The sequence below is a fragment of the Phaenicophaeus curvirostris genome, chromosome 3 (assembly GCF_032191515.1).
Source record: "Phaenicophaeus curvirostris isolate KB17595 chromosome 3, BPBGC_Pcur_1.0, whole genome shotgun sequence".
NCBI lineage: Eukaryota > Metazoa > Chordata > Aves > Cuculiformes > Cuculidae > Phaenicophaeus > Phaenicophaeus curvirostris.
The window spans coordinates 3,838,817-3,865,983 of NC_091394.1; the positions used below are offsets into that span (position 1 = coordinate 3,838,817).

Consider the following 27,167-nt stretch of genomic DNA (forward strand, 5'->3'; position numbering starts at 1 on the left):
AACCTGATGAAGTTCAGCAAGGGGAGAAGTGCATCTCGGCTCCACAGAAAAAAATATGTAAATGCCTTTGTTTACAAGTAAACTGCAGCACCTTATGTGGCTGCCCAGCTATAGCATATCCACACTGAAACATGTTTATCCACCTATGTATGCTTGCATACAGCATCTCAGTCTTGAGAAACTAACACTCACTTCAGACTGGCCAGTTACCTGATCTCCCTTGCTAACATTTTATTTTGTTCTCCTATAAAATAGTACCTGATACTCTTTTTCTCCTTATGAACACAAAATAATCAAAAGTCTCACCAAATACCACTGCCTTTATCAGTCTCAGACCTCAGTAAATATCAAGTAAACACACATCTCTCAAGTATGCATAATAAATTCACAAATATGTACAGTCTAAGCAGAGAGGTTATGGCAGAAAACACTGTTTAATTGGATACTGTTTCAGTTCACACATAGAAATAAGTCTAATGAAAATGCAACAACTTCATTTTGGAAACAGATGAGCAAAAAGATTCTCATAATAATTAAACCTAATCTTTGTTCATCAATAGAATGATACCCCAGACTTTAAAAAATGATTGCACAAAATATGCCCAACATATATTTTTCAGTGACTACACACATACCTGATACCTAATTATTTATATTTTTTTTGCATCTAATATAAGACATACAGAAAATTGGTCATGACACAGGCAATATTCATTACCTCAATGCTGCATGCAAATTTGAAAAGTAAATTCACGTCACCAGAGAGCATAGACCTCAGAAACTTCAGTTTTATTTGGTTGCAGAACCTGTGTCCATCTGCATAGAATTAATCTCATCCAATATGAGAGGTTCAGCCTGGGTTAGCTGCCCAGGTTCTCTGTACGTTCAATAACCATAGTAAATGGACACATTTGGAAAAGAATGCATCTCAGTTTTTGACAGTTATCTAAGGCAAAACAAATTGCTTTCTGATTCTCTTGTTCTACTAACTATAAAAGCAGCTAAAGATTCTTTTGACCAAATGCCTACATGTAAGAATTAGGTGTGATAAATACTAACACACAAGCACAATGTTAATGAGTAATATATTTGGAGCATGTGTTGAGGGGTTATTTTCAACATTTAAAGTGGAACATGCTACAAAACATTGTGGAATCAGTGTATCGTTATCTTATTGCTAAAAAGAAAGGATGTTTATCGGCCTTTTTAAAGAGCTGGAAAATTTGAAATATAAATAAAGAGAGCGCTATATGTGGGAAAACAAATCCGGCTGATCATCATAGATGACGTGTATAAAGCAGAATTATTACATCATGACATGAGCCAGTACTTTTTTTCTAATCTACAGTCATAACAGAAAGTGAAATTCTTTCAAATTGTATTACTTGAATGATTTCTGTAAGAAACAGGTAGAAAGTATCTAATAGAAACAATGAATATACATAAAGTTCAAATTAAATACCTGCAGTGAAATATTCTTCTGACAATTATTATTACAAATCTATTTCAAAAGACCTAATTTTGAAAAAAAAATTCACAGTTATCGACACTGTTAAACTTGCCTTCAAGGACAGATTCTGCAAGGCATTTAAAAGTAATTTTAAGCCATACAGATAAATCCTATCTTCTTTCTTACAAATGCACAAATTTGTGAAGTCAACAGATGTTTTGGTATCTCTTAAATGTAAGCTTGAGCTAGTATATTCCTTACCATATTTGGACAACACATACCTAACTACACAATATTTTTTATATCTGAAGTACAAAATATGTATAGTGAAGAATACGAGTAATTACTGTCTGGTCAATCAGAAGTCAAGATGAGGGAAATGCAGACCACAAAACCTGATTCATACATGAGCCCTGTTTTGAGTTATTTAGCTTTTTTTTCTTCTATAAATGAGAAATGAAGGCATTATTTGCTCAAGCTATACACTACAAAGGGTTGATATTTGAAGCCAAAACCAAGATTTTGCTGTTTGTGAACTAAACCCCCTCCTTTTTTAATGGATATATAAAGAAAATGGTGCAAATACATTAACTATATTTCCCAATGATAAATAGTCAAAATGTCCATTTTTACTAATTGAACAGACAGCTGTTTCTAAAATTTTTCATTTTCCTGCCTTTGAATGACTAGAAAGAAGCATTTAACTTGTGTCTATGAAAATATAAGACATTTTAATCCATAGATGAAGTTCTCTATCACAGAACTTATTAGAGACCTGATTTTATGTGTAAACGCTCAAGGAAAAGTAAAGAGAATTGCACTATTCAGCAAGCCATCGGTTATTTATTTTCAAGTTTATGAAGTCAGGTTCTTTTACAAGGATTTCTGGAAGCCTGAATCAGTCCTGTCCTCTTGGGGGGTGAAATACAGTTTTCTGTAAAAGTAGCACTTGCAGAACTCGCTACAGAACACCAGGATTATTCTAAGGTATTTAATGTGTTTGCTTCCTAGTATTTGATAACACAGTGAAAATACTGGAAGATGATGAAAAAACATTTTAAAAGCATAAAAATCTGCTCATAGAATCACTAAAGCAATTCTAAAACAAAAAACATTTCTATGAGTAAAATTTTTTTTTTTTGTTGGTGAGTTATACAAACAAGGGAACTTAGCAGTTCTGCTGGGGAGGGTAAAGGAAAAGTACTAAGCGAAAAAAAAATATTAAGTGAAATAGATGTGCAAAATTAGACAGATTATTTTCTTGTTAGCTGAAAGTGAAATATGTTCTGAGGAATCTTTTCAGCTTCAATATGTATGTCTTTATCTGTATTAAAGATAGCAAAGGATCTTCAGAGAAAACTATTGGTTGCTAAACAACCTGAAAAACACTTCTATAATAATTATGACTGGAAATAGTATGCTCTGTATTTGCTTTTTTTATTCCAAGTTCTTTCTTGTAAGAACAATATTGTAAGAAGGACAGCTATTATGAAGGCTACATATTTACAATCTACAACACTGTTTCTCAAATTTTTCGCTCCTTTGCACTGCCATGAAAGATCTCAGAGGTGGTAAATCAAATGTAGAAGTGAATATGACTCTTCATATTTCACCTTGAAGTTTTACCTGCTATTAGGTCAGCAGAAAGTCATATGGTGAAAAATAAGTCAAAGGAGTTTTGTGCTTTAGAGAAGTTTAGGAAATTCTGGTTTTGAGGATGCAGATCCATAAGGAGACACTATTCTTTCTTGCTTTTGATGATCTGACTCAGAGTAAAGTAAATTAGAGCTGTTATTTGTCTTTTAAGAAGAAATTTTATAAATGGTTGTTGCAAGCAGTAGGTAAAGTAAAACCATGTTTAGAAAAATGCAGTCAACCTACTCTAGTTACTTTAACCAGGTTCCTTATATTGTTGAAGGAATATGAAGTCCCATCCAGAAGTTAGATTTCCAAAATACTTTTGTTTATTAGTTTTTTCTTTTGTCACATTTACTACTCTCAGCTCATATTCACTATTAAAATATCTTTATAGTGCAACCAATACATTATACTAATATACAAACTGCACAGCTATGGTGTCCTAATTAAGATGAGATATACTGCAAGTGCTAGCAGCAGTCAGTCATTGGTATACCAAAAGTTAATACTTGTTTCTTTAGCATTTATTTGGAAATAAAATGGCTGTATCATCAGAAAAAGAAAATCCTTGTCTATGCTTAACTTCTGGCTAGGATAGTTAAACTGAGCAGATAAGAAGTGCCTGAATAACTCCAGTAGAAGTTGCACCTAGTTTTCTGTTTTCATGAAGACTTTGAGATCTTAGCCTACTTGCCTCCCTTGTCTACCCTGCAAACTGTTTAGAGTGGGTTTTTTCTCCAGAGTAAATTTTGTATGGGTGGGAACCATGTCAGAAGGCAAGAGGACCCCGGAGAGCCTGTGTCTCATTCTAAAATGTGCGTCTATGTCCTAGAAGCGAGAAGTGCTTCTTGGAAGTGACCTGGTGAGAAAGAAGTGTAAAAATGGGCAACAATGTCATACTTAGGCTGAGCAGAAAGAGGAAGTCTGCAAGTTTTGATATGTGTGGGATTATTTGGCAGATGATTTTTGTTATGCTAAATATTTACTCTAGCATCTAATTTCTTCAATTGGGCTTCATATTTCCCTTATGCAGCAGGCTCTGTGCGAAAACACTGGGAAAAAATGATCCTATGACAAATATTTCAGGGGCTACATATACTTTCATCTGCCAGTTGCCCAGAAACATGTGAAACAAGACTGAGTGAGCTCAGGAGCCCACTTATCTAGGCAATACAGGTTTGCTGCAACAGTGCAGCTGACTTGACTGCCAGTACTGATTATCAGTCAAGGGCAGCACCTCATATTAGTCTCCCCAAGATAGCGTCCTGGTGGCTTCCTGTGATTGACTAATGGTCTCTGAACTTGACTAGGAAGAAAGATGTGTAATATAAAAGTGCTATGGAGCTTTTCCTGAATTATGTTGAATACTAAGTATGGCCTAGTTGTGCTATTTCATTGCAATACTACTAAGGCTTGGGGTTTATGTCACTGCTTTGTTAGAGATGACTCCTAGCCCAGCCCAAGGAAATAACACTATATGTTTGTGGTGGCAAAAAATGATCCAGAGGTTGCTAGGCATTGTTTCTCCAGATTGAATCAATTTATACATAATTATTCCTTGCTACAATTGAGTGCTAAATCTGCATATCCTTATCAGAGAGGCCATTCATGCTGTATCAGTCCACAGGGCAGATTTTTGAGGACAGAGGGAACTTGTTGGAATAACTCGGTGATATAAAGTAAACTTTGTTATTTTGTCATAGGAGAAGTGCTTTCTCAGAAAATTTTTTCTCAGAAAATTCAACAGAATGAACACATTCACTGCAATGTTCCCAATTCTATTGAAGAACTATGTCTTTTTCAGCTATTATACTCAACAGAATGTATTACATGTGCCACTTCAAATAGCACCGAATAAGCTGTAGTTGACCTCACATTGAGACACATTTCCAGTAAAAACAGAAGCATCAGCACTGCTTACACCTACTAATATTCCCCTGCTGTAGATGGCCATGCTACCTATGGCATCTATGCTGTTGTCATCTTTATGAATAAAACTGCATCTCACATGAGAAACTCAAACATCTCCTCTAGTTTCCATGTGTAAATAGTTCACTGTTTGTTTTAACAAGAAGTTTCTTGCACTGCCTCCAAAGAATTTTTTCTTACAGCCTAGCAAAGCATCAGGTGAACTTTCACTAAAATCAATAACTGGAGAGCACTGGAAGGCAACTGAGTTGTATTTGTAAAAACATCTGTTTGTTTAATCATCTGGCCATATAGGACACAAGAAAGAGATGAATCATACAAGATATTCATGAAACTATGATCCTTAGAACAGAAACAAGTGAAATAGACATAGACAAAAAGTCATTCATTAGACTACAGAACAACTGCTAGATTTTTGAGTTATTGGATGAATTATATTGTAGTGCTGTCATATAACGTCTTTGTATTATTCCAAAAGTCAATATCATAGATGTTTTAAAAATGTATTCTATACTCAGAGTAGAAATCTATTGGGTGTTTAGCATCAAAGGGAAAATTCTAGGTTTTTATTCCCACTGGGCATAGAATGCTCTCTTCCTAAAGGAAAAAACTCAAATGAACAAAATCCAAACCAAATCAAAGGAAGAGGGAAATGAATTTGTTAAATCAAATTGTCAATTGTAATTGTAATTATACATGCCCACCACAGGCAATGCAATATAGCTTAAACCTACACCTTCAGTGTCCAAAGAGAGGAACTCTAAAAGCCACATAGCTCAATGAATTGCTAAGGAAGGCATATCAACACCAAGTCCAAGAAAAAAACGTGGGAAAAACAAGTCTTCTGTCCTGTCTTTTCAGCATCCATAGCAGTATATCTTTCAGTGACCCCAGAGTTTTCCTTCTCTTTCAGCTACTTTTAGGATGTTTCCTGCATAGACATCATCTTTTCAGGGACAACTGAGCTGTTGACCCCAGCAGTCTTCCCAAATGTACAAAGCCCTCTATACAAGATGAGAAGATGGGGTTTCATCACTTTAGATATAGACAGTGGTATAGTATAGACAGTTCTTCATCTTTTTAATAGCATAGAGTAGTTGTTTTCTCTGAGGAAGAGATTCTGTATAGTTCAGTTGTCAGAAAGAAGATAACTCCCTGTGTTAAACTGTGAATTCCTACTTAAATTACGCACAAACTTATGAATTTTACATTTTCTTATACAAGATAGCATCCAGATATTTAAAGGATATAAATAATATATGGTAAGGGAGCAATAACCCTTCCACTCTTTCCAGTATTATGAAATTCAGCTCCTTCTGAGATTATGGGAGGAAAATATTTTGATAAATTTTTGGTTAAATATGATTTTACAGTTGTTTTTTTTTTGCCTTAGAGTTCAGCTGCTTCCAGTTGACTACAACTTCATAAAAGTGACATTCCCTTTTGTTCAAATAGATGCTTTTTCTCTGATTTCATGCAATTAAGACTGCCAAAGAACAGCCCAAATTGCAATTAATTGCCAATACTGACCTACAATAGATATAATCTGCCAGAAATAAGACACTAGGTCAGCTGGGAATATTATTATTTTGACGAGGAAAGCCCTACTGTAAGTTTTACTATGTATTTCACTAAACCAAATATAATTCATACCAACCCTAGCCCCAAATGGTTTCCATTTTAATTACTAAAGATTGTTGCTCATTACTAAGATATATTCCCCTATATGCTCACATGAAGAAAAAATCAGCAACAGCATGAATTCTAAATCAAAGGGTCATGTCATCAGCCTTTTAAAGTTTTTAGTTAAACAATAAGATCCCTCTAGTGGATTATCAGACCTCTCCAAGTATTATTTATGCCACATACTCTGTGTTCACTAATCAAATCTCAAACTGGTTTGTCATGAACATCAGCAAATAAATGGGTCTGTGGATAATTGAAGGTCTGTGATCTAGAGTCTGAATAGATTTCAATTTGTGTCTATATAAAAACTCAGTAAATGCTAACTTTTTCACACACCAAGACCTCCAGATCCAGCTATCCCCACACAGTGATTATTTTCAGTATAGATTAGAAATGTTTTAATTCTATTGTCATAACTTGAGAATTTAAATTTTTTTTAAAAAAAGAGTTTACCTGGAATTTAACAGATTTGCAGGTTTTCTCCTCTATTCAAAAACTACCAGTCTGAGGCAATAATTTAATTTCCACTAGATTTACTCACTGTTTCAACAATCCTACTAATAGAAGCAGGTTTAGGGTCAGATTGCAAATCTGACCTGAATTTAGCAATTGATTTATAGAATGCTACACTGATTGACTTGCTCAGCCTCACTTATACATGGAAAGAGAACTGGTCTTTCGCATCACATTGACCATGGAAAAGTCACTGCAACTCACTGAATCACATTTTGAAAAGGCAGTGTTCATAAGTCCTTATACCTACTTTATACAACATCCAATATTGCCATTAAGTGGCTGAAGAAACTAGGAAAAGAACAGCAAAGTGGATGCTGATTAGAGACTGTCCTGTTATTCCATTAATGTGGTAATATTAGAAGAAATGAGATATCAGGATAGTTTTCTCTTCTGGCAGCAGCAAGTCAAACAGCAGGATTCTTCCTAGCTTGATTTAAAAGAATCATTTAAAGGTGTAGTGGTTAAAAAAAGAAAATCACAAATATAAATAAAACTTTTCATTTAAAAACACTTGGTAAATCACTGTTCTCTATGTACGCTGGAATATCACTGATATGCAAGATTCTGGAATACAAACAACTATATTAATGCTACAAATTATTTTTATGTGGCAAGCACGTACAATGACATAGATTCAAATTACCCAAGTCTGATTTTTAAATTACTTAGCCAGCATGCATTTTATTACAACAATCCAAACAAACCAACAAAAAAATCCCCAAAAACCCCATAAACTTATTGTACATAATTTCTGTACGGACTTTGTAGATAGTATCAGTTAATAGTCAACTGTCTAATCCTTGTAATGAAATCAGCACTAAAGAACAAAATTATTCTAATAATAATTTTCTGCATGTTCTTTTAATATTAATTTTCACATAAAGGTGAGAAACGTGCTAGAGCAAAGAAAAGAAAAGGAAAAAATCAAGAGAAAGCAAGAAATGGTATCATATATCTTTTATTAACCCACATGCTGCAGCCAGCAGATTTGATAACATGGTCTCTTCAGCTTCAACTATCAGATAACATCTGGCAAATGATGTTTGTAAGTCCTGTTACACAACATCTTCTAGCTTCTCAGTGTCATCTAGGGGACTGATATGTGACTAGAATAACATTTCATGCTGCCTGCCTCTGTCATGCTAGTACAAATCTTTAATAATGGATGTACCACAGACATCAGTTTATTTGAATTTTAACTCTCAGAAAATATTTGGCAACTCTATTCTCATCATCTTATTCATGACTCAAGCAGTCTTTCTTAAAACAAATTGCTAGATATTAGTTAATAGTCTTTTGACATCAAAGTATTCAAATAACCTCTCCATATCTCTAGTGTGCAATAACCTCTGAAGCAATATTTATCAAATATTGATCAAAAGCATTTGCTTACTTATTTTTACTATTTTGCAATTAATTTACTCTTTTCAATGACATTCACAATTGTTTGGTAGATATCATTACCCAAAATATAAAAAAAAAAAAGAAAATAATCAAAAGTATATTTTAGTCTGTGTAGCACAGATCAAAACATTTTGTCTCACTGAAGATAAATTATGCTTTACAAATCTATTTGGGTAAATGCTGATGTCAAATACTCATTTACCTAGCAAATTTCAGACTGTGCTGCCGATATGTAAACAAGGTGCATTTGACATGATCAGCAAGGGTCTTCAGAGCAAGAACAATCTGAGCGATCTGAATCTTTCATTTTCAAGAGATATTTGAGTACTTGAATATTTGTGGTACTCATTATGTCATGCATTTTTAATAAGAAACACCTGAGAATTGCTTTCTAAGGGCAGATGCAGTTTTGCCAACAATGATGTTATCCAATTTGATTATGAATGATTGGCATATTTTTAATGAAAGGTTCTCAATTAGGCTGTATGTCCATATAATTGCAAAGCACCCTCAAATCAATTTGGAAATATGGCAGTCCAGAATACAAGACTAAACCAAACATGCCTGACCATACATCCAAATTAATTGGTATAAATAGAAGTCTCATTCTTAAAGCAGAGAAGAATTTGGTCTGTTCAGCTGAAATCTTTTCTGCATTGTATGACATTTTAGAAAATACTTTTATGCATCAGAATACACTAGTTAAATAAACACTGGAGTGCTTTGTAACCATTTCAGGGAAAACAAAACCCCAACCTCAGGAACAAAAGAGGGGTTAAGGAACCCTGTAGTAATAATTAAAAATGTAGATTTTGAAAGCAGTTTTAAATATTTTCTTATAGTAATAAAATAAAAATATCTCATTTTTATTAATAGGATATAATTTCTAGTCAACAGTCAAGTTTTGGAAGGACTTTTTTTAGCTAAAGTGGAAAGAAAAGGCAGAAAACACAAACATGGAAAATATAATTGAAAGATAAAAAGGCACTAGGTCAAGGAAGAAAAATCAATTTAAATTTGAAGTCTCCGAAATCCAGTTCTTTTGCTTAAACTATTTTTTATTTCAACAAATATCTCATCCACCTAAATGTCTTTATGCTTCATCCTAAATGAATTGAGAAAATAAATTAACAGAGAATGTAGGTGCTTAAATGTCTGCAGATTTCTGAATAAATAAATGAGTAAAGAGTAATTAAACTAGTAATAAGTCGTTATAGCTGCCCACAACATAGAGCATGGAAGACTGGCACCATTCTCTGGAAGATCTGCCACTGAGAGATCTGAATTTCTTCATTATTGCAAAGGTGTGAGGTAAAGGCAACAGTTTCTCAGTCGTGGCTTCTACTGAGTTCCAGCATCAGCAGAGCAAGGAGATGAGAATTTGCAGAAAGAGAAAGATACTAAATATCATCCTGGCTTTCCCTAGCTAGAGCTTGTTTGTGGAGATATTGTCTGGGAACTTAAATTCAAATTTCAGAGAAAAGAACACAAGATAACACAAAAAAAATCACAGGCCTCTTTTCCTATGAAAATATATTTGTCCTTTTCAAAAAATTACCCTGAAGTACTGCTCCATTTTTATTTTAAAAAGCCCTTTTAGCAATGGATGCACTACCACAAGCTTAAGTAGTGGGAATGTAGTAAAAATCTACCAGAAAATTTAAACTATGTTTGAAATCTGAAATCCAAGGATTGGAACCGGTACTCATCCCAAATTGTTGCAGAACTGTTATCACTTCATTTTACAACTTGTAAACCTGAATGGCAAACTGAGTTGGACCAAAAGACTTATCTGAATGAATAAGCATGGTTGAAGAAAATCATACATTTTTACATACAGAAAATAATCTAATTTCAGAAAATTAAGAGGCAATTTTTTAGGGACAAGGATATCTAGAGGATGAACAGGAACACAGAAAAATCACTAATCATGGTGTTCTGACTCCAATAAAGACTCAACTCACTGAAACAGAATATGAAAATAAATGATAACTGGAAGTTAGTGAATAAGCTGAGCCTACTTAAGGCTATAATAGTGTGATTTTGATGAAACGGAAAAACACTGAATTCATATATAGCTATCACATAATTTATAAGAATGGAGAAAAATAGTTTTTAATTCTTTAAAAGAGTTGAAGAAAGTTCGGTTCTCCAAAATAAACAAATATTTTATTTTGACCAAGTTCAATAGACAAAAAAGTGGAGGACAGTATTCAAAAAATGTATTTACCTTTAGAGAAATATGCAAACCTAGAGATTACCCAGATTTAAGCACATGCTTAAATGTGGTCTCCTTGAAGTTCTCTGCTAAACTGGGACTAGATTTAGTGGCTTGTCAGTGCTGCAATTGGGTATAGTAAAGTTAAGCTACTGTTCTTTGGAATTGCCCTTGGCCCTATCAGAAAGAAATTCCAGATATTTTTTTATAGATTACAATTTTAAATTATATTACCTGATATTCTTATATTGGGAGCCTTAATGAACTGAATAGGTTTTGCAGAGAGACACCTAGTATTTAGAGTGGGCACAATAAAGTAATGTGCAACTTGAAAATGCTTACACATTCATCATAAATTGAACAAAAAATACTTATTTGCTTTCCCAAACAAAAGGAAACATTACCTGTGCTAGTGGCATTCTGCATGAAAAGATGATTTCAAAGATCTGCAGGAATGAAAATCATGTGACTTTTTTTTTTCCACAGTGTAAATGACATTGTTTGACAAAACAGAAACAGACCATAGGAGGCTAGCAAATTCTGGACCTTTAAACAGGAGTGTCAGACACTTGTACCATTCTGTATTTGGTGGCTGAACATTTTTCAACCTCATCACTCTGACCAGAAAATTATTATGAGATTCCAAAGGAATATCTGTGCATAATGTGGATTAATATTATAAGGGAAAAACCCTCTTTAATCTACTTAGCATTCACGAACATTAAATACCACTCACAATACACTGGTGACTTTTGCATAAACCAGTGCTGTTTAATACTCTCATTGATGATATAGACAGTGAGACTGAGTGCACCACCCTCAGCAAGTTTGCAGATGACACCAAGCTGAGTGGTGCAGTTGCCACACCAGAAGGACAGGATGTCATGCAGAGGGACTGGAGAGGCTGGAGAAGTGGGGCTGTGTGAATCTCATGAGGTTCCACAAAGCCAGCTGCAAGGTCCTACACCTGGACTGGGGCAACGCACGATTTAAATACAGGATGGGAGCTACGCTGTTGAAAGCAGCCCTGCAGAGAAAGACTTGGGGTTGCTGGTTGATGAGAAGCTCAACATGAGCCAGCAATGTCCACTCATAGCCCAGAAGGCCAATCATATCCTGGGCTGCATCAAAAGAAGGGCTGACAGCAGGTTGAAGAATGTGATTCTCCTCATCTGCCCTGCCCTCGTGAGACCCTACCTGCATTATTGTGTCCACTTCTGGAATTCCCAACATAAGAAGGATATGATCTGTTGAAATGTGTTCAGAAGATGTCTACAAAGATAATCAGAGGGCAGAGGCACCTCCCATATTAGAATAGACTGAGAGTTGGGGTTGTTCAGCCTGGAGAAGATAAAGCTCTGAGGAGACCTTGTAGTGGCCTTCCAGTACCTGAAGAGGGCCTACAACAAAGCTGGGGAGGGGCTTTTTAGAAGGGCACGTAATGATAGGGTGAGGGGAAATGGCTTTAAATTGGAAGGAGGAAGATTTAGATTGGACATTAGGATGAAATTCTTCATGATGAGGGTGGTGAGGCACTGGCCCAGGTTGCCCAGGGAAGCTGTGGCTGCCCCATCCCTGGAGGTGTTCAAGGTCAGGCTGGATGGGGCTTGGGCAACCTGGTCTACTGGGAAGTGTCCCAGCCCAGGGCAGGGGGGTTGGAACTCAATAATCCTTAAGCGCCCTTCCAACCCAGACTATTGTATGATTCTATGATTCATGACTACCATTATAAACATCTTCATATAGATTTTCATATTTTAAAGCTTGGATTGTTTTAAGATTGGACTTGAAAAATTCAACTTCTCACTTCCTCAATTTGTCATAATAATTTTTAGGATAACATACCTTCATTTATTGTCTACACAGCATCAGTTAACATTACTGAGATAAGGTTTGTTACTAGCTTCTTAGTCTACGTATAAGGTAAAGGTATATACAGTAAAAAGAGCTTATCGGTAGTTTGAGGTAGGTTATAACTATACAGAGAGGGAGAGTGAAAGAAAGTGAAAAAACAGATAAGTCCAGGTGTTCAGAGACTTGACTGAAGCTCTTGATTTTCCACCAGGTTCATGTCTAGCAATAACACCCATCGGCTAGAATTAGGCATACAGATGGCATCTAACAGAAATCCTTGTATCTCTGTTCTTCACATGGTAAGGGCTGTGCATTATAGCATTTCTCTACCCCATTAAAGTCGGGGACTTTGATATCACGTAATAAGACAGAGAGAGAAGACAGATCAAAGGTACTCTAATGGGCCAGCTAAAATTTCTTTCCAAAAACGTTAAGATAAAGTTTCTATCTAAATTGAAAGAAGCACACTCTTACCTTTAGACCTGAGCATCAAAGAACTCATATCTGAGATAGAAGAATTACATAGTCTGCATTTCTAAACAGACAGTAAACAAATCAGCATTGGTCATAGCCATCAATATCACCCCTTTACAAAAATTATAACTACTACGCTAAGTAAATGAACCAATGCTCAACAGCTGATGAGTATACACAACAAAGCCTAACAGAGGATATATTTTGTATTTGACATGCTTACTAATTTACTAACCATTGCATACTGCAAAAATATTCCCCTCTAGAAACAGAAACACAACTGGCTTTTCCAAATATTACAAAGCTACTAATTACTGGGCAAGAACCCTTTACAGTGGTTAGAGAAGACTGGGAGCTTTCAAACAAGGGTTTGTATGCATTTTTAAGGAGAATTAGCTAGAAGCAATATTCAAAGATTAAAAAATCTGCTGAGGAAAGCTACATATGTCAATAAAGATCCTTACTTACTGCTGTCAAAATTGAGAAATACTTCATAAAATGAACAGACAATAACAACAAAATCATCACAGTTACTTGAACTTATGCAAATATCAAACTAACAGCTATGGGTGACTGAAAACAAGTGATATAAACATGGGTTTGTAGCTAACATAAAAAGCATCATTTGCTATACAGGCAGCTAAAGAATCAGACTTCTTGCAGCTCTGTGGATAGAATAAAAAATAGTTTCTCTGCCTGACAGAAGAGCCATAGTCTTGCTGATTAGACAAAAGCACTGAGGCGATTGTCAAGATTTATTGACTATACCTGTTAACACCTCAGAAACCTGTAGATAACCATACATAAAGATGAAAAGTCAGTGACTTAAGGAATAGATATGTAAAGAAAAAGAATTGCTCCAATGTCAGCAGAATCTCTGCAGGCATCCACATAGCCAAGGTCACTAAAAGAAACTATTGAGACACCAGTGTTGCCAGGATGAGGCCGTAACACAACCTGCCAGAAGACCATCCCAGGAAAAGCTATTAGAAAATCTGCCAAAAAAAGGAAGTTGTAAGAACTGGAACAACTTCGAGAAGGATTCAAAAACTTTTTGCTCATTGCATATGAGGCGTGAAGTTTCTCATTTTTTCCATGAAGAAATAGGTGCTAAAAGATTTGAAGGAAAACCACGAAGTAAGATGCTTAACAACAGGGTTTGGAGGTGCTGTTATGCATATGTGTGCTAGTAGTGAAAATTCTCATTGTAAACAAGTTGTTTCCAAACACTTGTTGAAGACGACTACCTAGTAGTCTTTTCAGTCTAAATTCCATGTTATTTTCCCTGCTTTGCCATTTCAAAGTGCTTCACGAACACCACAGAGAAATCAGGAATTAATAGGAAAAACAGATTCCTAGGGCTCACTAAATATTTCCATATTTTGCAAGTGCTTAAAGCAAAGCGTAATCACTCTTTACCAGACCTAAGGTTAAACTAATTCTGTATAGTATTTGCATAAAGCCAGAAGTGTATACTTAGGGGAAACAACACAAAAAAGGATCCTATTTAAGGAAAATCCTCCTTCTTCTAAGATTTTGTTTTAATTGTTCTGTAACAAGTACTAACATAAACTATTTTGAGAATTATGACAATGGGGGAGTAAAAAAACCAGCTTAATCTAAAAATATTGCTTTTCTAGTACTATTTTTGAATGTACATCTAAGCTTGTTAAAGGACTCTCCCAGAAAAATAATATTTTGAAATGCAACAACATAATCAACTTTATTGGTGAGATCATTTACATATCAAGAGAGGTATTTCCTGTAAAGGTAGAAAAGAATTATTTGTACCTGTACTACAGTACAATTTTCTAGTAAACTCTCTCTAGAAGTCTGTATTCAGCTTGTTGTGGAACAGAAACAGAGAAGAGATTTTTGGAGGGAAGTGGGGTGGCACCGATGACAAGAAGACAAAGAGCCTATGGCAAAGAAAGATAATACAAGAATTTGGCTTCTGTAAACAAGGAAGCTGACATCTTAAAAAAAAAGATTGTTGCCATTTCTAAGCTCAGGACACTGTTGCCTATAGTTCTGTTGAGAAAAAAAAGGTTTCAAAGGTAACAAGTTACACTGGTATAAGAAGGCAAATACATAAACTAAATGTGAACAATTTTAGGTAATAAATTAGAATAACTTTCCTAATTATTTGGATCCTGGAGCAGTCTTCCATAACACTAGCTGAAGCAGAAAATACTCATATAATATCAACTCTGAAATTCTTTTAAGATCCATCAATAGAGGGTTATATATTTAAGCATTTATGAGAAGAGTTGGAAACTTGCTTCTTGCAGTCCCTGTGTGTGAGACAACAGTACATGAACCGGAAAGCCCTTTCACTCTGATGTTCATACATAGTTAATAAAAATGCACTTTTAATATCCCTAGTTAATGCAGCTCTTACTAATCCAAGCAACAAGGTTCTTCTACTGTTAGAATACTTAAAACTACATCTTAATCTCAATTGCTGTTATTTGTACAGCAAAGCTCAACAAAGTAGGAACTTAAGTGTTCAGCTTCTTTCTCTTGGTAGCATGATACTCCCAGCATGCAAGGATTTCTAAAATAGGAAGTTTTAAGCTGCCTTTTGGGTATTGTAAAATGAAAAATATAAATATATGATAACAAGAGCTCTTCTAGATACTCACTCCACACAAGGAATTATTTTTCACTCAAAATTTATACATATTATTCCATTAAATTCTCATATGTATGATAATGAAATACTCTGGACCTAATCTTATAGTTCCTGTAAATTAATACAATATATAGCATAGCACAATGCAAATTGAATTATCTTGAAAAGGCAATATTTATGTAGCTGATCATGACTTTCAATGTAATGTGCAAATGCATCATCCTAGATGTTACGGTGAAATTCCTTCTCATTGACAAGATCAGATACGTTGTAAACAGCAATGAAGTAGCTGACAGTTGCACACTTGTATGAACACACTACAAGCTCACAACTCAAGGCAGATGCTTACAAAAATTTGAATTACTGAGGGCTACAAATCTCAATAAATCAAACAAATTCACAATACCTTTAAAGATTAGAAGGTTCTGGGTCAAAAATTTAAAGGAAGGGTTTTAATGAGTAATTACTTATAATTTCAAACCGACTTTGGTCACAAAGAAAAAGTGTTGACTCATTCAAAGTTGGATGGCTCTGAGATTATTTATCGTTTCTCAGAAAACTTTATTGGATTATAAAGTAGTTGACTACCTCAGTGGACAAGGGAAGAGCTGTGGATGTCATCTGTCTGGACTTCTGTAAGGCCTTTGACACAGTTTCCCACAACATCCTTCTCTCAGAATTGGAAATAGAGGGATTTGATGGGTGGACTGTTTGGTGCATGAGAAATTGGTTGGTCACATCAAGAGGGTCAAAAGCTCAGCGTTCAGATGCAGATCAATGATAAGCAGTATCCTTTGGGTCCATACGGTTGGACTCGGTGATCCGGTGGGTCTCTTCCAACCTGGTTATTCTGTGATTCTGTGATACGGGGACAAGTGCTGTTTTATATCTTCATCAATGATGTACACAGTGGGATCACATGCACCCTCAGCAAGTTTGCAGATGACACCAAGCTGGTGCCATCCAGAGAGACCTGGACAAGCTGGAGAAGTGGGCCCATGTAAATCTCACATGGAAATCCTCCAGTCAGGAAAAAATTGGTTGTTTTTCTTTTCCTCAAGATAAATGATGCCATTATTCTATTCCTCTGAAATTCTACAGCAACTTGTATCACTACAATGAGGATGTAAAAGTCCTGTTATTCTGATTAGACAGTGTTTTACACTCAACTTTTGGGGATATAAGATTATAAAGCTGTTTTGGATTTTTTTTTCCATTATCAGGCAGTTGAACAGAAAACGTTACTGACTGACCTTTATATTAATGAGGCTAAATAAAAACACAGATGGCTTCTACTAAGTAAAGGAACTGAAAGTAATGATGTGCTATCTTAAGCCACTGTCCTGCAAAATCAGGGTCCAGGATAAACAGAAATCTGATTATTCCAGCTGAGTAAGGGAGCTCAAATAAACATATCCTCTCTCTGTCTCAATGCTTGTCTACATGAAAAAAAATACTCATTTTAAAGAGTGGTTTTCAAGAAAAGTCCCCTTGAAGTAACACTTGAATTTTTCTACACAAAACGGTGATTTAGCACCTTTTCAGAAAATGCTCTTGAGACATGACTTCAGAACAAAATTGAGGGTAACAGATTGAGTCCAAGGACCCAGAAATGTGAAATGAAATTTCAAGTGTAGGCCTTTCAATGACCCAAAGAATGACAAAAACAAAAGCAAAAAAGAATTTTCGTGTGGCTTATCTTGTATGTCTTTCTCTAGTCAATTCTGTGTCCATTCAAAATGAACCAGAGCAACCTGAAAGTATTGCAGTCTGTTACATTATTTCTTTTATACATGAGATTTTCAAAAAAACAGCAAAACGTTTGCATATATTTATAGAGGTGTCATAGGTTCAGATAGTTCCACTTAAAAATTATCACAGTTATTCAACATTTAACAATTAAAAAAATAGTACTTAAAGAGTAAATACAGGGTTTTTTTTGCTTGTAGACTCACATGTACAAAAATATTGAAAATTTTCCTTACATAAAAATTGCATCTGACAATTACTGGTATTTAGCCTTAACAATATATATAAAAAGACAACTTCTTCCCTTAATTTAGAGTTTTGACATTCAAAATAGTCAATCCGTATGCCATATATATTGCTTCATTCAACCACATCTTTCTTAACCCTATAACTTATAAAGTCATACAAATGAAAGCTTACATTATTCTCTTAATAAGGAACTTTTTTTTGCAAAATTTTCAATATTTTTACCGCTAACTTGAGTGTGTTTGTGCTGGTTTTGTTTGTAGCTTTCTATTTGTCATTAAAGTTATTTATTCCGGTAGAGCTCGCCTTTTAGAATAGAGAATTCATAGCAGAAGAATTTCAAGATTCCTGAAACCCCAGCCTGTTGAGAGTCTGCTGAAACTGAGTTTTGCATCAGTGAATACAGGGCCAACTATTTCAAGTCAAAGAAACTATTAAACAGAGAAGTGCTAGTAATTGCAAAATATTAGTTTATGCCTTAGGATAGCTCTATATAATTTCTTTTTTTAGGATTTAGTCCAAACTACTTCTAAAAGGCCTCAGGTGGCAAGGCTCTTTCCAGTTGTACAGATTAACAGATCTTCATGGGAATATTTTTCCTGATACCTTAATTGATATTTTTTTCATCTTCACTCTGTTATCTGGTTTTGTACACCCTGGAGACACAGTAAATAATTTCTATCCCTGCTTCTCCAAGTACCATTCAAATAATAATAAATGGTTGCTGCTTCAGCTTAGTCAAATTTACTTATTTTCTTTTTAAATCTTGCCACACGCCCACATATCCAACATCATATTTCTTGTCTTTATCAACAAACCTGAGGATACCAAATGCACAAGTGGCAGCTAAGGAACATTTTGGGGTTGGATGAGGACCACACAGGTGGGGAACATAGCTGGTACTAAAGAAATAGCTGTCTTGTACGTGTCACTAGAACAGAGAAAGCCTCCTGTGCAGGCTGGAGTGAGGCAGCATGTGCTGCTTGTGCCCAGTGAGGTGGATGCAAAAACCTGCATCTTGCCAGGGTGTCCAGCTGCTATAGGCACCAGTAGTTTCCAAATAAGTCTTTGCTTTGAATAATTTTCGTGATGTTCTTTAAAGAGAGGTTAGCTGGACATTTTCTTCTGATCTCTCATTTGTTCACAATTTAATTTCATCAATTGGCATTACCCAAGATGGATCTATATTGTTTAGATGATCATTTCTGGAGGTAATTTCAAACTACACTACTCTCTTAAACATTCTTGAAAGCATCTTTTTGGTGAGTTGTCAGTGAACCCTCCCACTGCACATATTTGGACAACAGTACTCAAAACGTCAAGCCTTATCCTTGCCTACATGATAAAGGACTGGTCAAGTAATCATTCAGAATGAGAACTGCTTCCTATTATTATCATTCATTGTCAGAATTTCCTATGGAAATCTATGGAGTAAAAAACAAAAAAAAAAAGAAATAAAGAAAAAAAAAAAAGAAGACATAGCTGTTCCATCTGAAGTCTGAAATAATTTATGTTGCTTTAGCAGCACTGATCTCTTTGTAGAAATCCACCTTACATCATAGAAAAGGAACAAGGATAAAACATGTTCCACAAGACTGTTTTTCACTTGAGAGCTTTTTTGACAGAATAAGCTACAGATTGTGCTATGAACATCTTTTCAACCATAATACATAACCTTCTGAAACAAGAAAGACATGATATCTAAAGCAGAGAATTTTTGGTGGAGGTGAGGAAGAAAATGGCAAAAGCCCACAGAGCCGTGTTACATGAGAGATACAAACTTAACTCACTTTTAAGAGACAAACATGTACGTGTGGATATAGTAAAATTTCATCCATTGTCTCTGCATTTACAATAGACACACGTATCTGGCTATCAGGTTATTTGCTACAGAAATTCTGTGTCCTGTTGCTGTTGGAACCTCTGAAGTATGTTTACCCTCTGGAAGACAGTATCTTTGATTTAAAAGGAAATTGAACTATGCTGGGTAATTTTATAGCTATTTTCCTTGCATTAGGGAAAGGAAACCACATACAGGAACACTCAAGTAATCCTGCTGTCTTCTATGACACTACTGGAAAAATTAAGCAAGCAGAATTTGTGGCCTGTTAATTTAGCATATATTTTAAAGAATATTGTTCCACCTGAAACCATTTAGCTGAAACAATAGTGACATAATTGACAAAATTACATAATAATTACAGTGCTTTAGAGCAAGCTATATAAAGGTATGACTCATCACTCAATACACAAAAAGGTACAGAACTACGTCAAATCCAGCAGTGCAGTGCAGTACAGTGTAGCTGCAGCCAAAAATGAAATTTAAAATCAGCAATCTTTTGTTAATAAGTGACGAGAGTAGAGAAATTAATTGAAAGTATGACTATGAATTTTGTTTTGCTTTAATAAATTAAACGTAAAAAGTGACAAGGAATAATTGCAAAATTACATGTAAGATCCATACATTTTTTAGAAAATTATTTAATACATCTTACTATTTGAACCTCACACTTCCTCTAGCAATATTTGTAGTAGTTTTCTTTATTGAAAAAGGAGAACTATGCCACTACTCAGTTGAAGTCATTGGTGAAGTGGAAAAAGAATGATGGAATTTTCTGAGATAATTACACTTTTTTTTATAAGAATACTTTATCAATGATCATTTTGAAAGAAAAGCTGCAGAGTATAACAATCAAGCATAAAGCACATAACTTCCCATGAAATATTTTGAATCATTTTCTATAATAGAATCTGATCAAAAACAACTCTGCTAAAAGCTGCAGAAGCTGTATATATACATATTGGACAAAACTGTATGGAAAATTTCTTCCCTGAACAAGTCTAACTTTCTATGCAAATGATATATCTATCTTGTATCATCTTCCTATCTGTTAATATTTTCCTTCATAATAAATATAGTTCTAGTCAAAGTTATTTTTCAACAGCACAGTTACACATCATTAGCAAAGTTACTATGCTAAGCTTTCTGTATTAAAAAATGTGGTTTGTACTCACCAGGTGTAAAATTATACCGAGCAGAAAACCCAATAGATTCCAGCTCACCATCAGCAAAAAATTTAATCCATAAGAATCTGCCACTGGATTTTATCATAGGTGGATTTTGCTGTCCACAGAAGCGTCCAATGATTGGGGAAAAGCCAAAAGGTCCATCTCGTACTTCAATATGGTCAAATTTACACTCCCAAGAAGGCTCTATGGAATATTTTTCATCAAAATGTAGTTCAATGCATTGTCTAGGAGCAGCTAGAGATGAAAAAAGAATAATCTCATTATTTTCTAAGCAAGACCTTTCAAACCTATAACAAAACTCAAGAAAACCAAATATATCAATTTTTGATGTGTCTTAACATTTTGCTTAAAAATTTGTTCGAAAAACAGTACATTTATATTTTTAAAGATTTTACACCATGACCTTACTTGTTTATTTTTCTTTTAAAAAGTGCTCATGACAGCAGTTCTTAGCAAAACTTAGAGGAATATCTGTAATGTAAAGTAAAATAGTTTAGGAACAATTGGTTTAAAAATCTTTCCAAGAAACCTGGTAAATAGTGTTTTCTTACATTGTGGGAGGAGGGAAAATGATTACTTCTTTACCAAACTTTCACAAAGATGAAGAAAATAAATGATAATAACTGTGCTACAGTAAGAAGGGCAAATTCTGTTCCTATGTGTACTGCAGTCAGTTTGGCTCTTAATTGCTTATACTCAGCATTACTTATCTCATTTGGAACATAAGGACAAGTGCAGTGAATTCTCACCTAAGAAACTAGGCAAGGATGAAGCAAAATTAATGCCTAACTAAAGATAGGATGAGGGGGGATGGCTTTCAATTGGAAAGGGGAAAATTTAGAGTAGACATTAGGAGGAATTTTGATAGGAATGGTTGGACTCGATGATCCGGTGGGTCTCTTCCAACCTGGTTATTCTATGATTCTATGATTCTATGAAATTCTTCATGATGAGGGTGGTGAGGCACTGGAACAGGTCGCCCAGGGAAGTTGTGGACGCCCTCTCCCTCGAAGTGTTTTAGGTTGGATAGGGCCTTGAACAGCCGGGTCCAGTGGGAGATTGGAACTAGATGATCTTTAAGGTTCCTTCCAACCCAAACCACCCTATGATTCTATGCTATCTCTTGACTCAGTGAAATTATGGACTGAGAAAACACTGCATAATTTCCACAGCCTTTGGACAGCTGCATGAATCTCACATAATTTTATGATTAGTATATTGCTATACTTTAATCTTCTCTACATTTTTTATTTTCAACAAAGTCAAGATAAAGCTTTTCCTACTGAAGCCCAGTTCATGCTAGAGGATCAGAATCGCATGAGCTCAAGGAAGAGTTTCTATTTTTCCCTAAAGCTCCCATGCACAGAGGCTGCTACAATTTAAGAATGGAGCATTGACTATTTATTAGCACTGTTCCTCCACTGCTTAATAAAACAAGGCTGGGGAATGAGTTTGGGTGCTGCACCACTGATCATTCGTATTCCTTAAATATTAAAATCACCCTCTGCTACCATTTTGGCCCATGCCCACCAGAACTGCCAAAGCCTGTTCTTAGGCATGATGTGATGGTTCGCATCAGTCAAGGACCATTCACAGCAAGCAGTTTATATCTTTACTCTTGACTGGGAAGGTGAAAGGAGTTAACCTGTACGTGTGTGAGAGTCCCTATCAGCCTTAATGCCAGTGGATGTTTCCTGACATGTTTTAGGTATTAGTATAGGTGCTGCCTATGTCCCAGCACACTATGTAAGCTCTCCAAACAGAACAAGGTCCTCTCTCCAAGCTCTTCTGAGGAATGCAATACTTGATTATTCTCTAACTGTGAAGACAGTGGTGGCCACAAAGATTGGGTGAAGCGAAGAAGGGGTGCAATACAAGCATTCATGCACCTTTTCATTCTGTGCTTTTAAATGCACCTCCATGATTCATCCTGTACAATATTTAGAGTTTAAGGTTAAATGTTTTGTTCACAATAACCTACCAAAGAAATAAAAGAATTCTCATCTTCCTGGAAACGACCATAATGCATGCAAACACACAATTCAAACTTTATCATCCTTCTAGTGAAAAAGGTATCGTTTTAGAGTTATACTCTGGCTTTAGCAAAGTGTTTCTTTGCTAAACACAGGCTAAACCAAGCAGCTATTGTATAAATACATATCTTGTGCCAAAGCTTTTGCAACAAAGTGTGTGCAAAAGTGATCATAGTAAAACTTAAAGAAATACAATGAGAGCAGTTCCAGAATAATGATTATTAGTAATGTACATATAGGTACACACAAAATAACCCAAAACCAAGCAAAAAAAAGCCCATAATATGCTTTTCTTCCAGACTAGATTAGTATCTGGCTATTTAATCAGAAAAGAAGGGCTGGAGTGGTCATTTCTGGTATTCTTATTCACATCTACAATGTCAGAAAAAGTTATTGTAAAGTCCAAATGAAATACATTGAAGCTGTTTCACAGAATTATTTAACTCTAAATCTAAAAAATCTTCCATATTTAGTTTCCAATTACCTTTCTTTAAAAATGTTTAATACTGTGGAATGACTAGTTAATGCTTGCATGTCTTGTCATATTTTTCATCTAATTATCTTACACAAGTGGTGTCTCAAGATTTTACATTCCATGCATAAAAAGGCACTGGGTTCCAACTTGCAGTAGAACAGTTGCAGCAAAAAACCATTAAAGTTTTAATTCTGATCAACCTCTAAATCTGTGTAACCGACAGCTGAAGTTTAGAGAAAAATCTGTTTCAATATACCAGACTGCATGGAAATGAGGCACTGAACTCAACATTTACGTCCATCTATTTGAGCTCCTACAAGTACTAATAGTTGTCAATCATCTTTGGTCTTTTGAGTCATACAGCTATTATTGATAAAAAAGCCACCTATAACCTCTTTTTAAAAGCAGATTCCTTATTTTGATGAAAATGTTTTGAACAAAAAAATCACTGTAAAATACAAAAGGGCCTTGAGCAGAGATTTTTTTGTATAGTGATACATGACTGTTTTCTAACACCTATACCTAGGTGTTAGAAATATTGAGGTGCAATATCTAGGATTAAAGAGTTTAATGATCTTCAGTGAAAATATAGAGGTCTTTCAAGACAGCTAACTCTAATATCCACAGACATAAAAAGTAGAAGATTTAGTTTACATCTCCCCAAAGCAATAATAGTATATACCTATATTTATACATAAACATTGAATATTTAAAACCTGAAGAATGGATAAAAGCCTACAAGTATTTGCCTTACAGGGTTTACAAACCAGTTTTTAAGATACACCGTGTAAAGTATGACTATCCTACTCCCTGAATATTTTTTACACAAAAGCCTTTGCTCCTGTAGAATCTCCTGTGCAAATTTCTTTTTGGAGCACACGTGCCAAATTTTCTGCAGTTTGGCAAAGGCCAATGTTGCTGCTGCTGCGATTGCTCTGTGAATTTTGCCAGGTTAGTGTCATGAAGATGTGAAACAAGGGTGAAATGAGGCCCAACAGGGGATTGAATGTGCTCACTCTCTGATTTCCTACATTTTATATATGCCCAATAAGTCTGAAAGAATAAGCGAACAAATTCTCAGTGCATTTTGAAAGGTAGATGGGATTCACAAGAAGCTCCTCTATAGCACAGTCATTTTTGTACTGAGTCCATGACTTCTGGATGACCTAAAGGATTTCTTTTATAAAGCTATCCAATCTGGACTTTAAAATTATTAGTCGTTCCAATAGTTAATTATCATTACTACTAAAACAGAAGAAAATAAGAAGAAAAACAAGGAAACGAAGAAGAAAATTCTAGCTGTTTGATCTGCGTATGCCTTTGACTGCTAGGATAGAAGCCTCTGCAGTCAGAAATCCTCTTCTCTTTTAGAAACCCACAGCCTATGATCACAGCAATTTTTGCCAGCTTTACTACACCAGAGTAATTTTGAAATGATAAAAGGCTTGCATACATTTAAGATGAGCTACAAAGTGTGGGGGGGGTGGAAATTGTATCATGAGATGAAATTCAATTATATTACAACACACTACATGCTGAAGTCCTCACTGAAGTTGCCTATAGGCAATAAGAACTGTGTTTGAGGGAAGTCATCAGAATTTGCCCCAGACAGTGCTTGATAGCAAAAATATGAAGGAATGAAATCAAGCAGGCAAGAAGGAACCTGGTGATGCGTATACATATTTAAATTCACATCACACAGCTGTCAGCATGGCATATGCAGCCCTGGTATGCTGAACTCTCTAAGACATGCAAGGAGAGATAGCGAAATAGGAATAATATTATGGACATATTGACAGTTCCCCTAGCTTGGTACTTCGTATTCAAGAGCGTCTAAAAGCTGTTTGAAGCCTGCTGGTATCTTAATAAAAAATATAGGAGTAAGATGCATATAGAGATGTTTCTGGCTTACTCTAAAATTGAATGAATGTTTATGTCCTGGATTAGCAAGGATTTTCCACTCCTTCAGTTGTTATCTGACATCAAAGGTATTGTTATTAATAAAATAATTAATCGTAGCCATTTGCAGTTCTTTAACTTCAGTATCTTATGTCAACGCTTTCCACGGAATATAAAAGATATGGTGAAAATTTTTCACTTGCTAGCCTTCTTTATCATTTTTTGCCATTTTTACATGTTGTGAAAAGAATAAATATGGGCAAGTAATTGACTAACTCTGAGTTTTTTAGTCCCTCAGTGTTTCTTCTTGCAACTTTTTTGAAAACTGTTACTTTAAAAAATAACATTGCTCAGATACCTTACTACATCTCTGTTTATTTTTGTGACGTTTTTCAGATATGACTATTACTGATCCTTTTAGAAGCTAGAAACAGGAGATGAGAGCTAAAAATCTACAGCATACATGGTTCTCATCAAATTATGTATTCATAGAGCTGCTATCATTGTGGGTTCTAAAGAAAATAGTTGCAATCCAAACTATTGATTGTGGCTGGACAGGAAATAGGAAACATCAGTGTCATAAGCACTGTCATAATCTGGTTTTAGGCAGATTGATTTTTGCCATAAAATATAACAAGAAGTCTGTTGGATTTGGATTATTCCTCTTCTTACACATTGCTACAAACTTGTCACAATGGAATTTCACCTTCATCATTGAAGATTTTTCTGTAAATCTTTCCTTCCTAAATCATTCCTAGACATTTCTGATTGGAGCTATGCTAAATCAGGCAATTTCAATTGCATAATTTGCCACCTTTCAGCTTATTAACCGTATTTTTATCAGCACTTAATATGATAAACACAAAGGTATGTACATTAGCAATCTTTCAGGCATCTTCTTGCTAAGAGGAGGAACACCTTAAGGATTGAGATACTGGAGGAGGGTTTATAAATATGGTTATATATATATTTTTTTTTCCCCACAGCCTTTCCCTTTAATGATAAAACAAATCTCTATGTGTCAGATCCTTGAAGATAAAGCAGGCAGACTTCTTCCCACTCTCATAGGAATGTTAGAAAGATAATTTGATTAATATATGCAAAAAGAAAAGGATCTAGCAACATATTACTACACCATGGAAGAACCTAAATGTTCACCATATGTCTGGTTAAATTCTGGGCTCAAGAGAGAAGACTGGACAAGCATAATTTTTCTTTAAAGGGTTTGTTTGACTTCAGGATTTATAATCACCTCTTTACTTCTGACTTCAGTCAGATTCCCTAACGCTAAAGTTAAATTCAGAGATTTCAGTCACTTTGCTGTGTTTTGGGTTTTTTTCCTAACCAATACATACAACATTTATCATCCATCATTTCCCTGAAAGAGTTTTATGAAATATATTTCTTTCAGTAACACAGCACTAGATTTGGAAAGACAGACTGATTTCTGAAAGTTCCTAGTGTGCAGTTCCAAAGCAGCTGTAACAAGTCAAATTAGTTAATGCCTTTGAAAATCTCTCTTGGAACTACCTCTGTCTTTAGTAAAATAAAAACTTCAATAATTCCTGGTTTCATCATTTGTAGTCAATAATTCTGTCCAGTCTTTAATAAAACAAGAGTTGGTGTTGTATTTTACATATTGTGATGAATCTTCTTGGTTCCAGTGACTTACCATTCTCTACCTGATTTATCTTTTCTACTACAAAGCTCTGACTGTTTCTAACCTCTATTACTTTCCACAGATTCATTTTTATAACAATTCCTTCAACATCTCTTTTGCTAGGACTCATTAAAAGAAACTGTTTTGTTCTTTTCTAACACACCTCTAGCCTTTCTTACATCACTTCCATTCCTGTGACTGGCAACTCCTTAAAACCTTTGTCTTAACAGTGTTTGGTGCTAATGTTTATTCTTTTACATTTTTCTTTTGT

General features: G+C 35.0%; 1 protein-coding gene across 15 annotated transcripts in view; it reads right to left on the minus strand.

Moving 5' to 3' along the window:
* Positions 1 to 27,167, minus strand: part of NETO1 (neuropilin and tolloid like 1) — a 72,885-nt gene that overhangs the window by 39,881 nt on the left and 5,837 nt on the right. For all 15 annotated transcript variants that reach the window (XR_011337143.1, XR_011337138.1, XR_011337137.1 and 12 more), the window contains exon 4: positions 20,815 to 21,063. Coding sequence is in view for 5 of the 15 variants with exons in the window: in XM_069853273.1 (XP_069709374.1) it covers positions 20,815 to 21,063 (249 nt within the window). In the remaining 10 variants the exon portion in view is untranslated. The remainder of the gene's footprint in view (positions 1 to 20,814; positions 21,064 to 27,167) is intronic.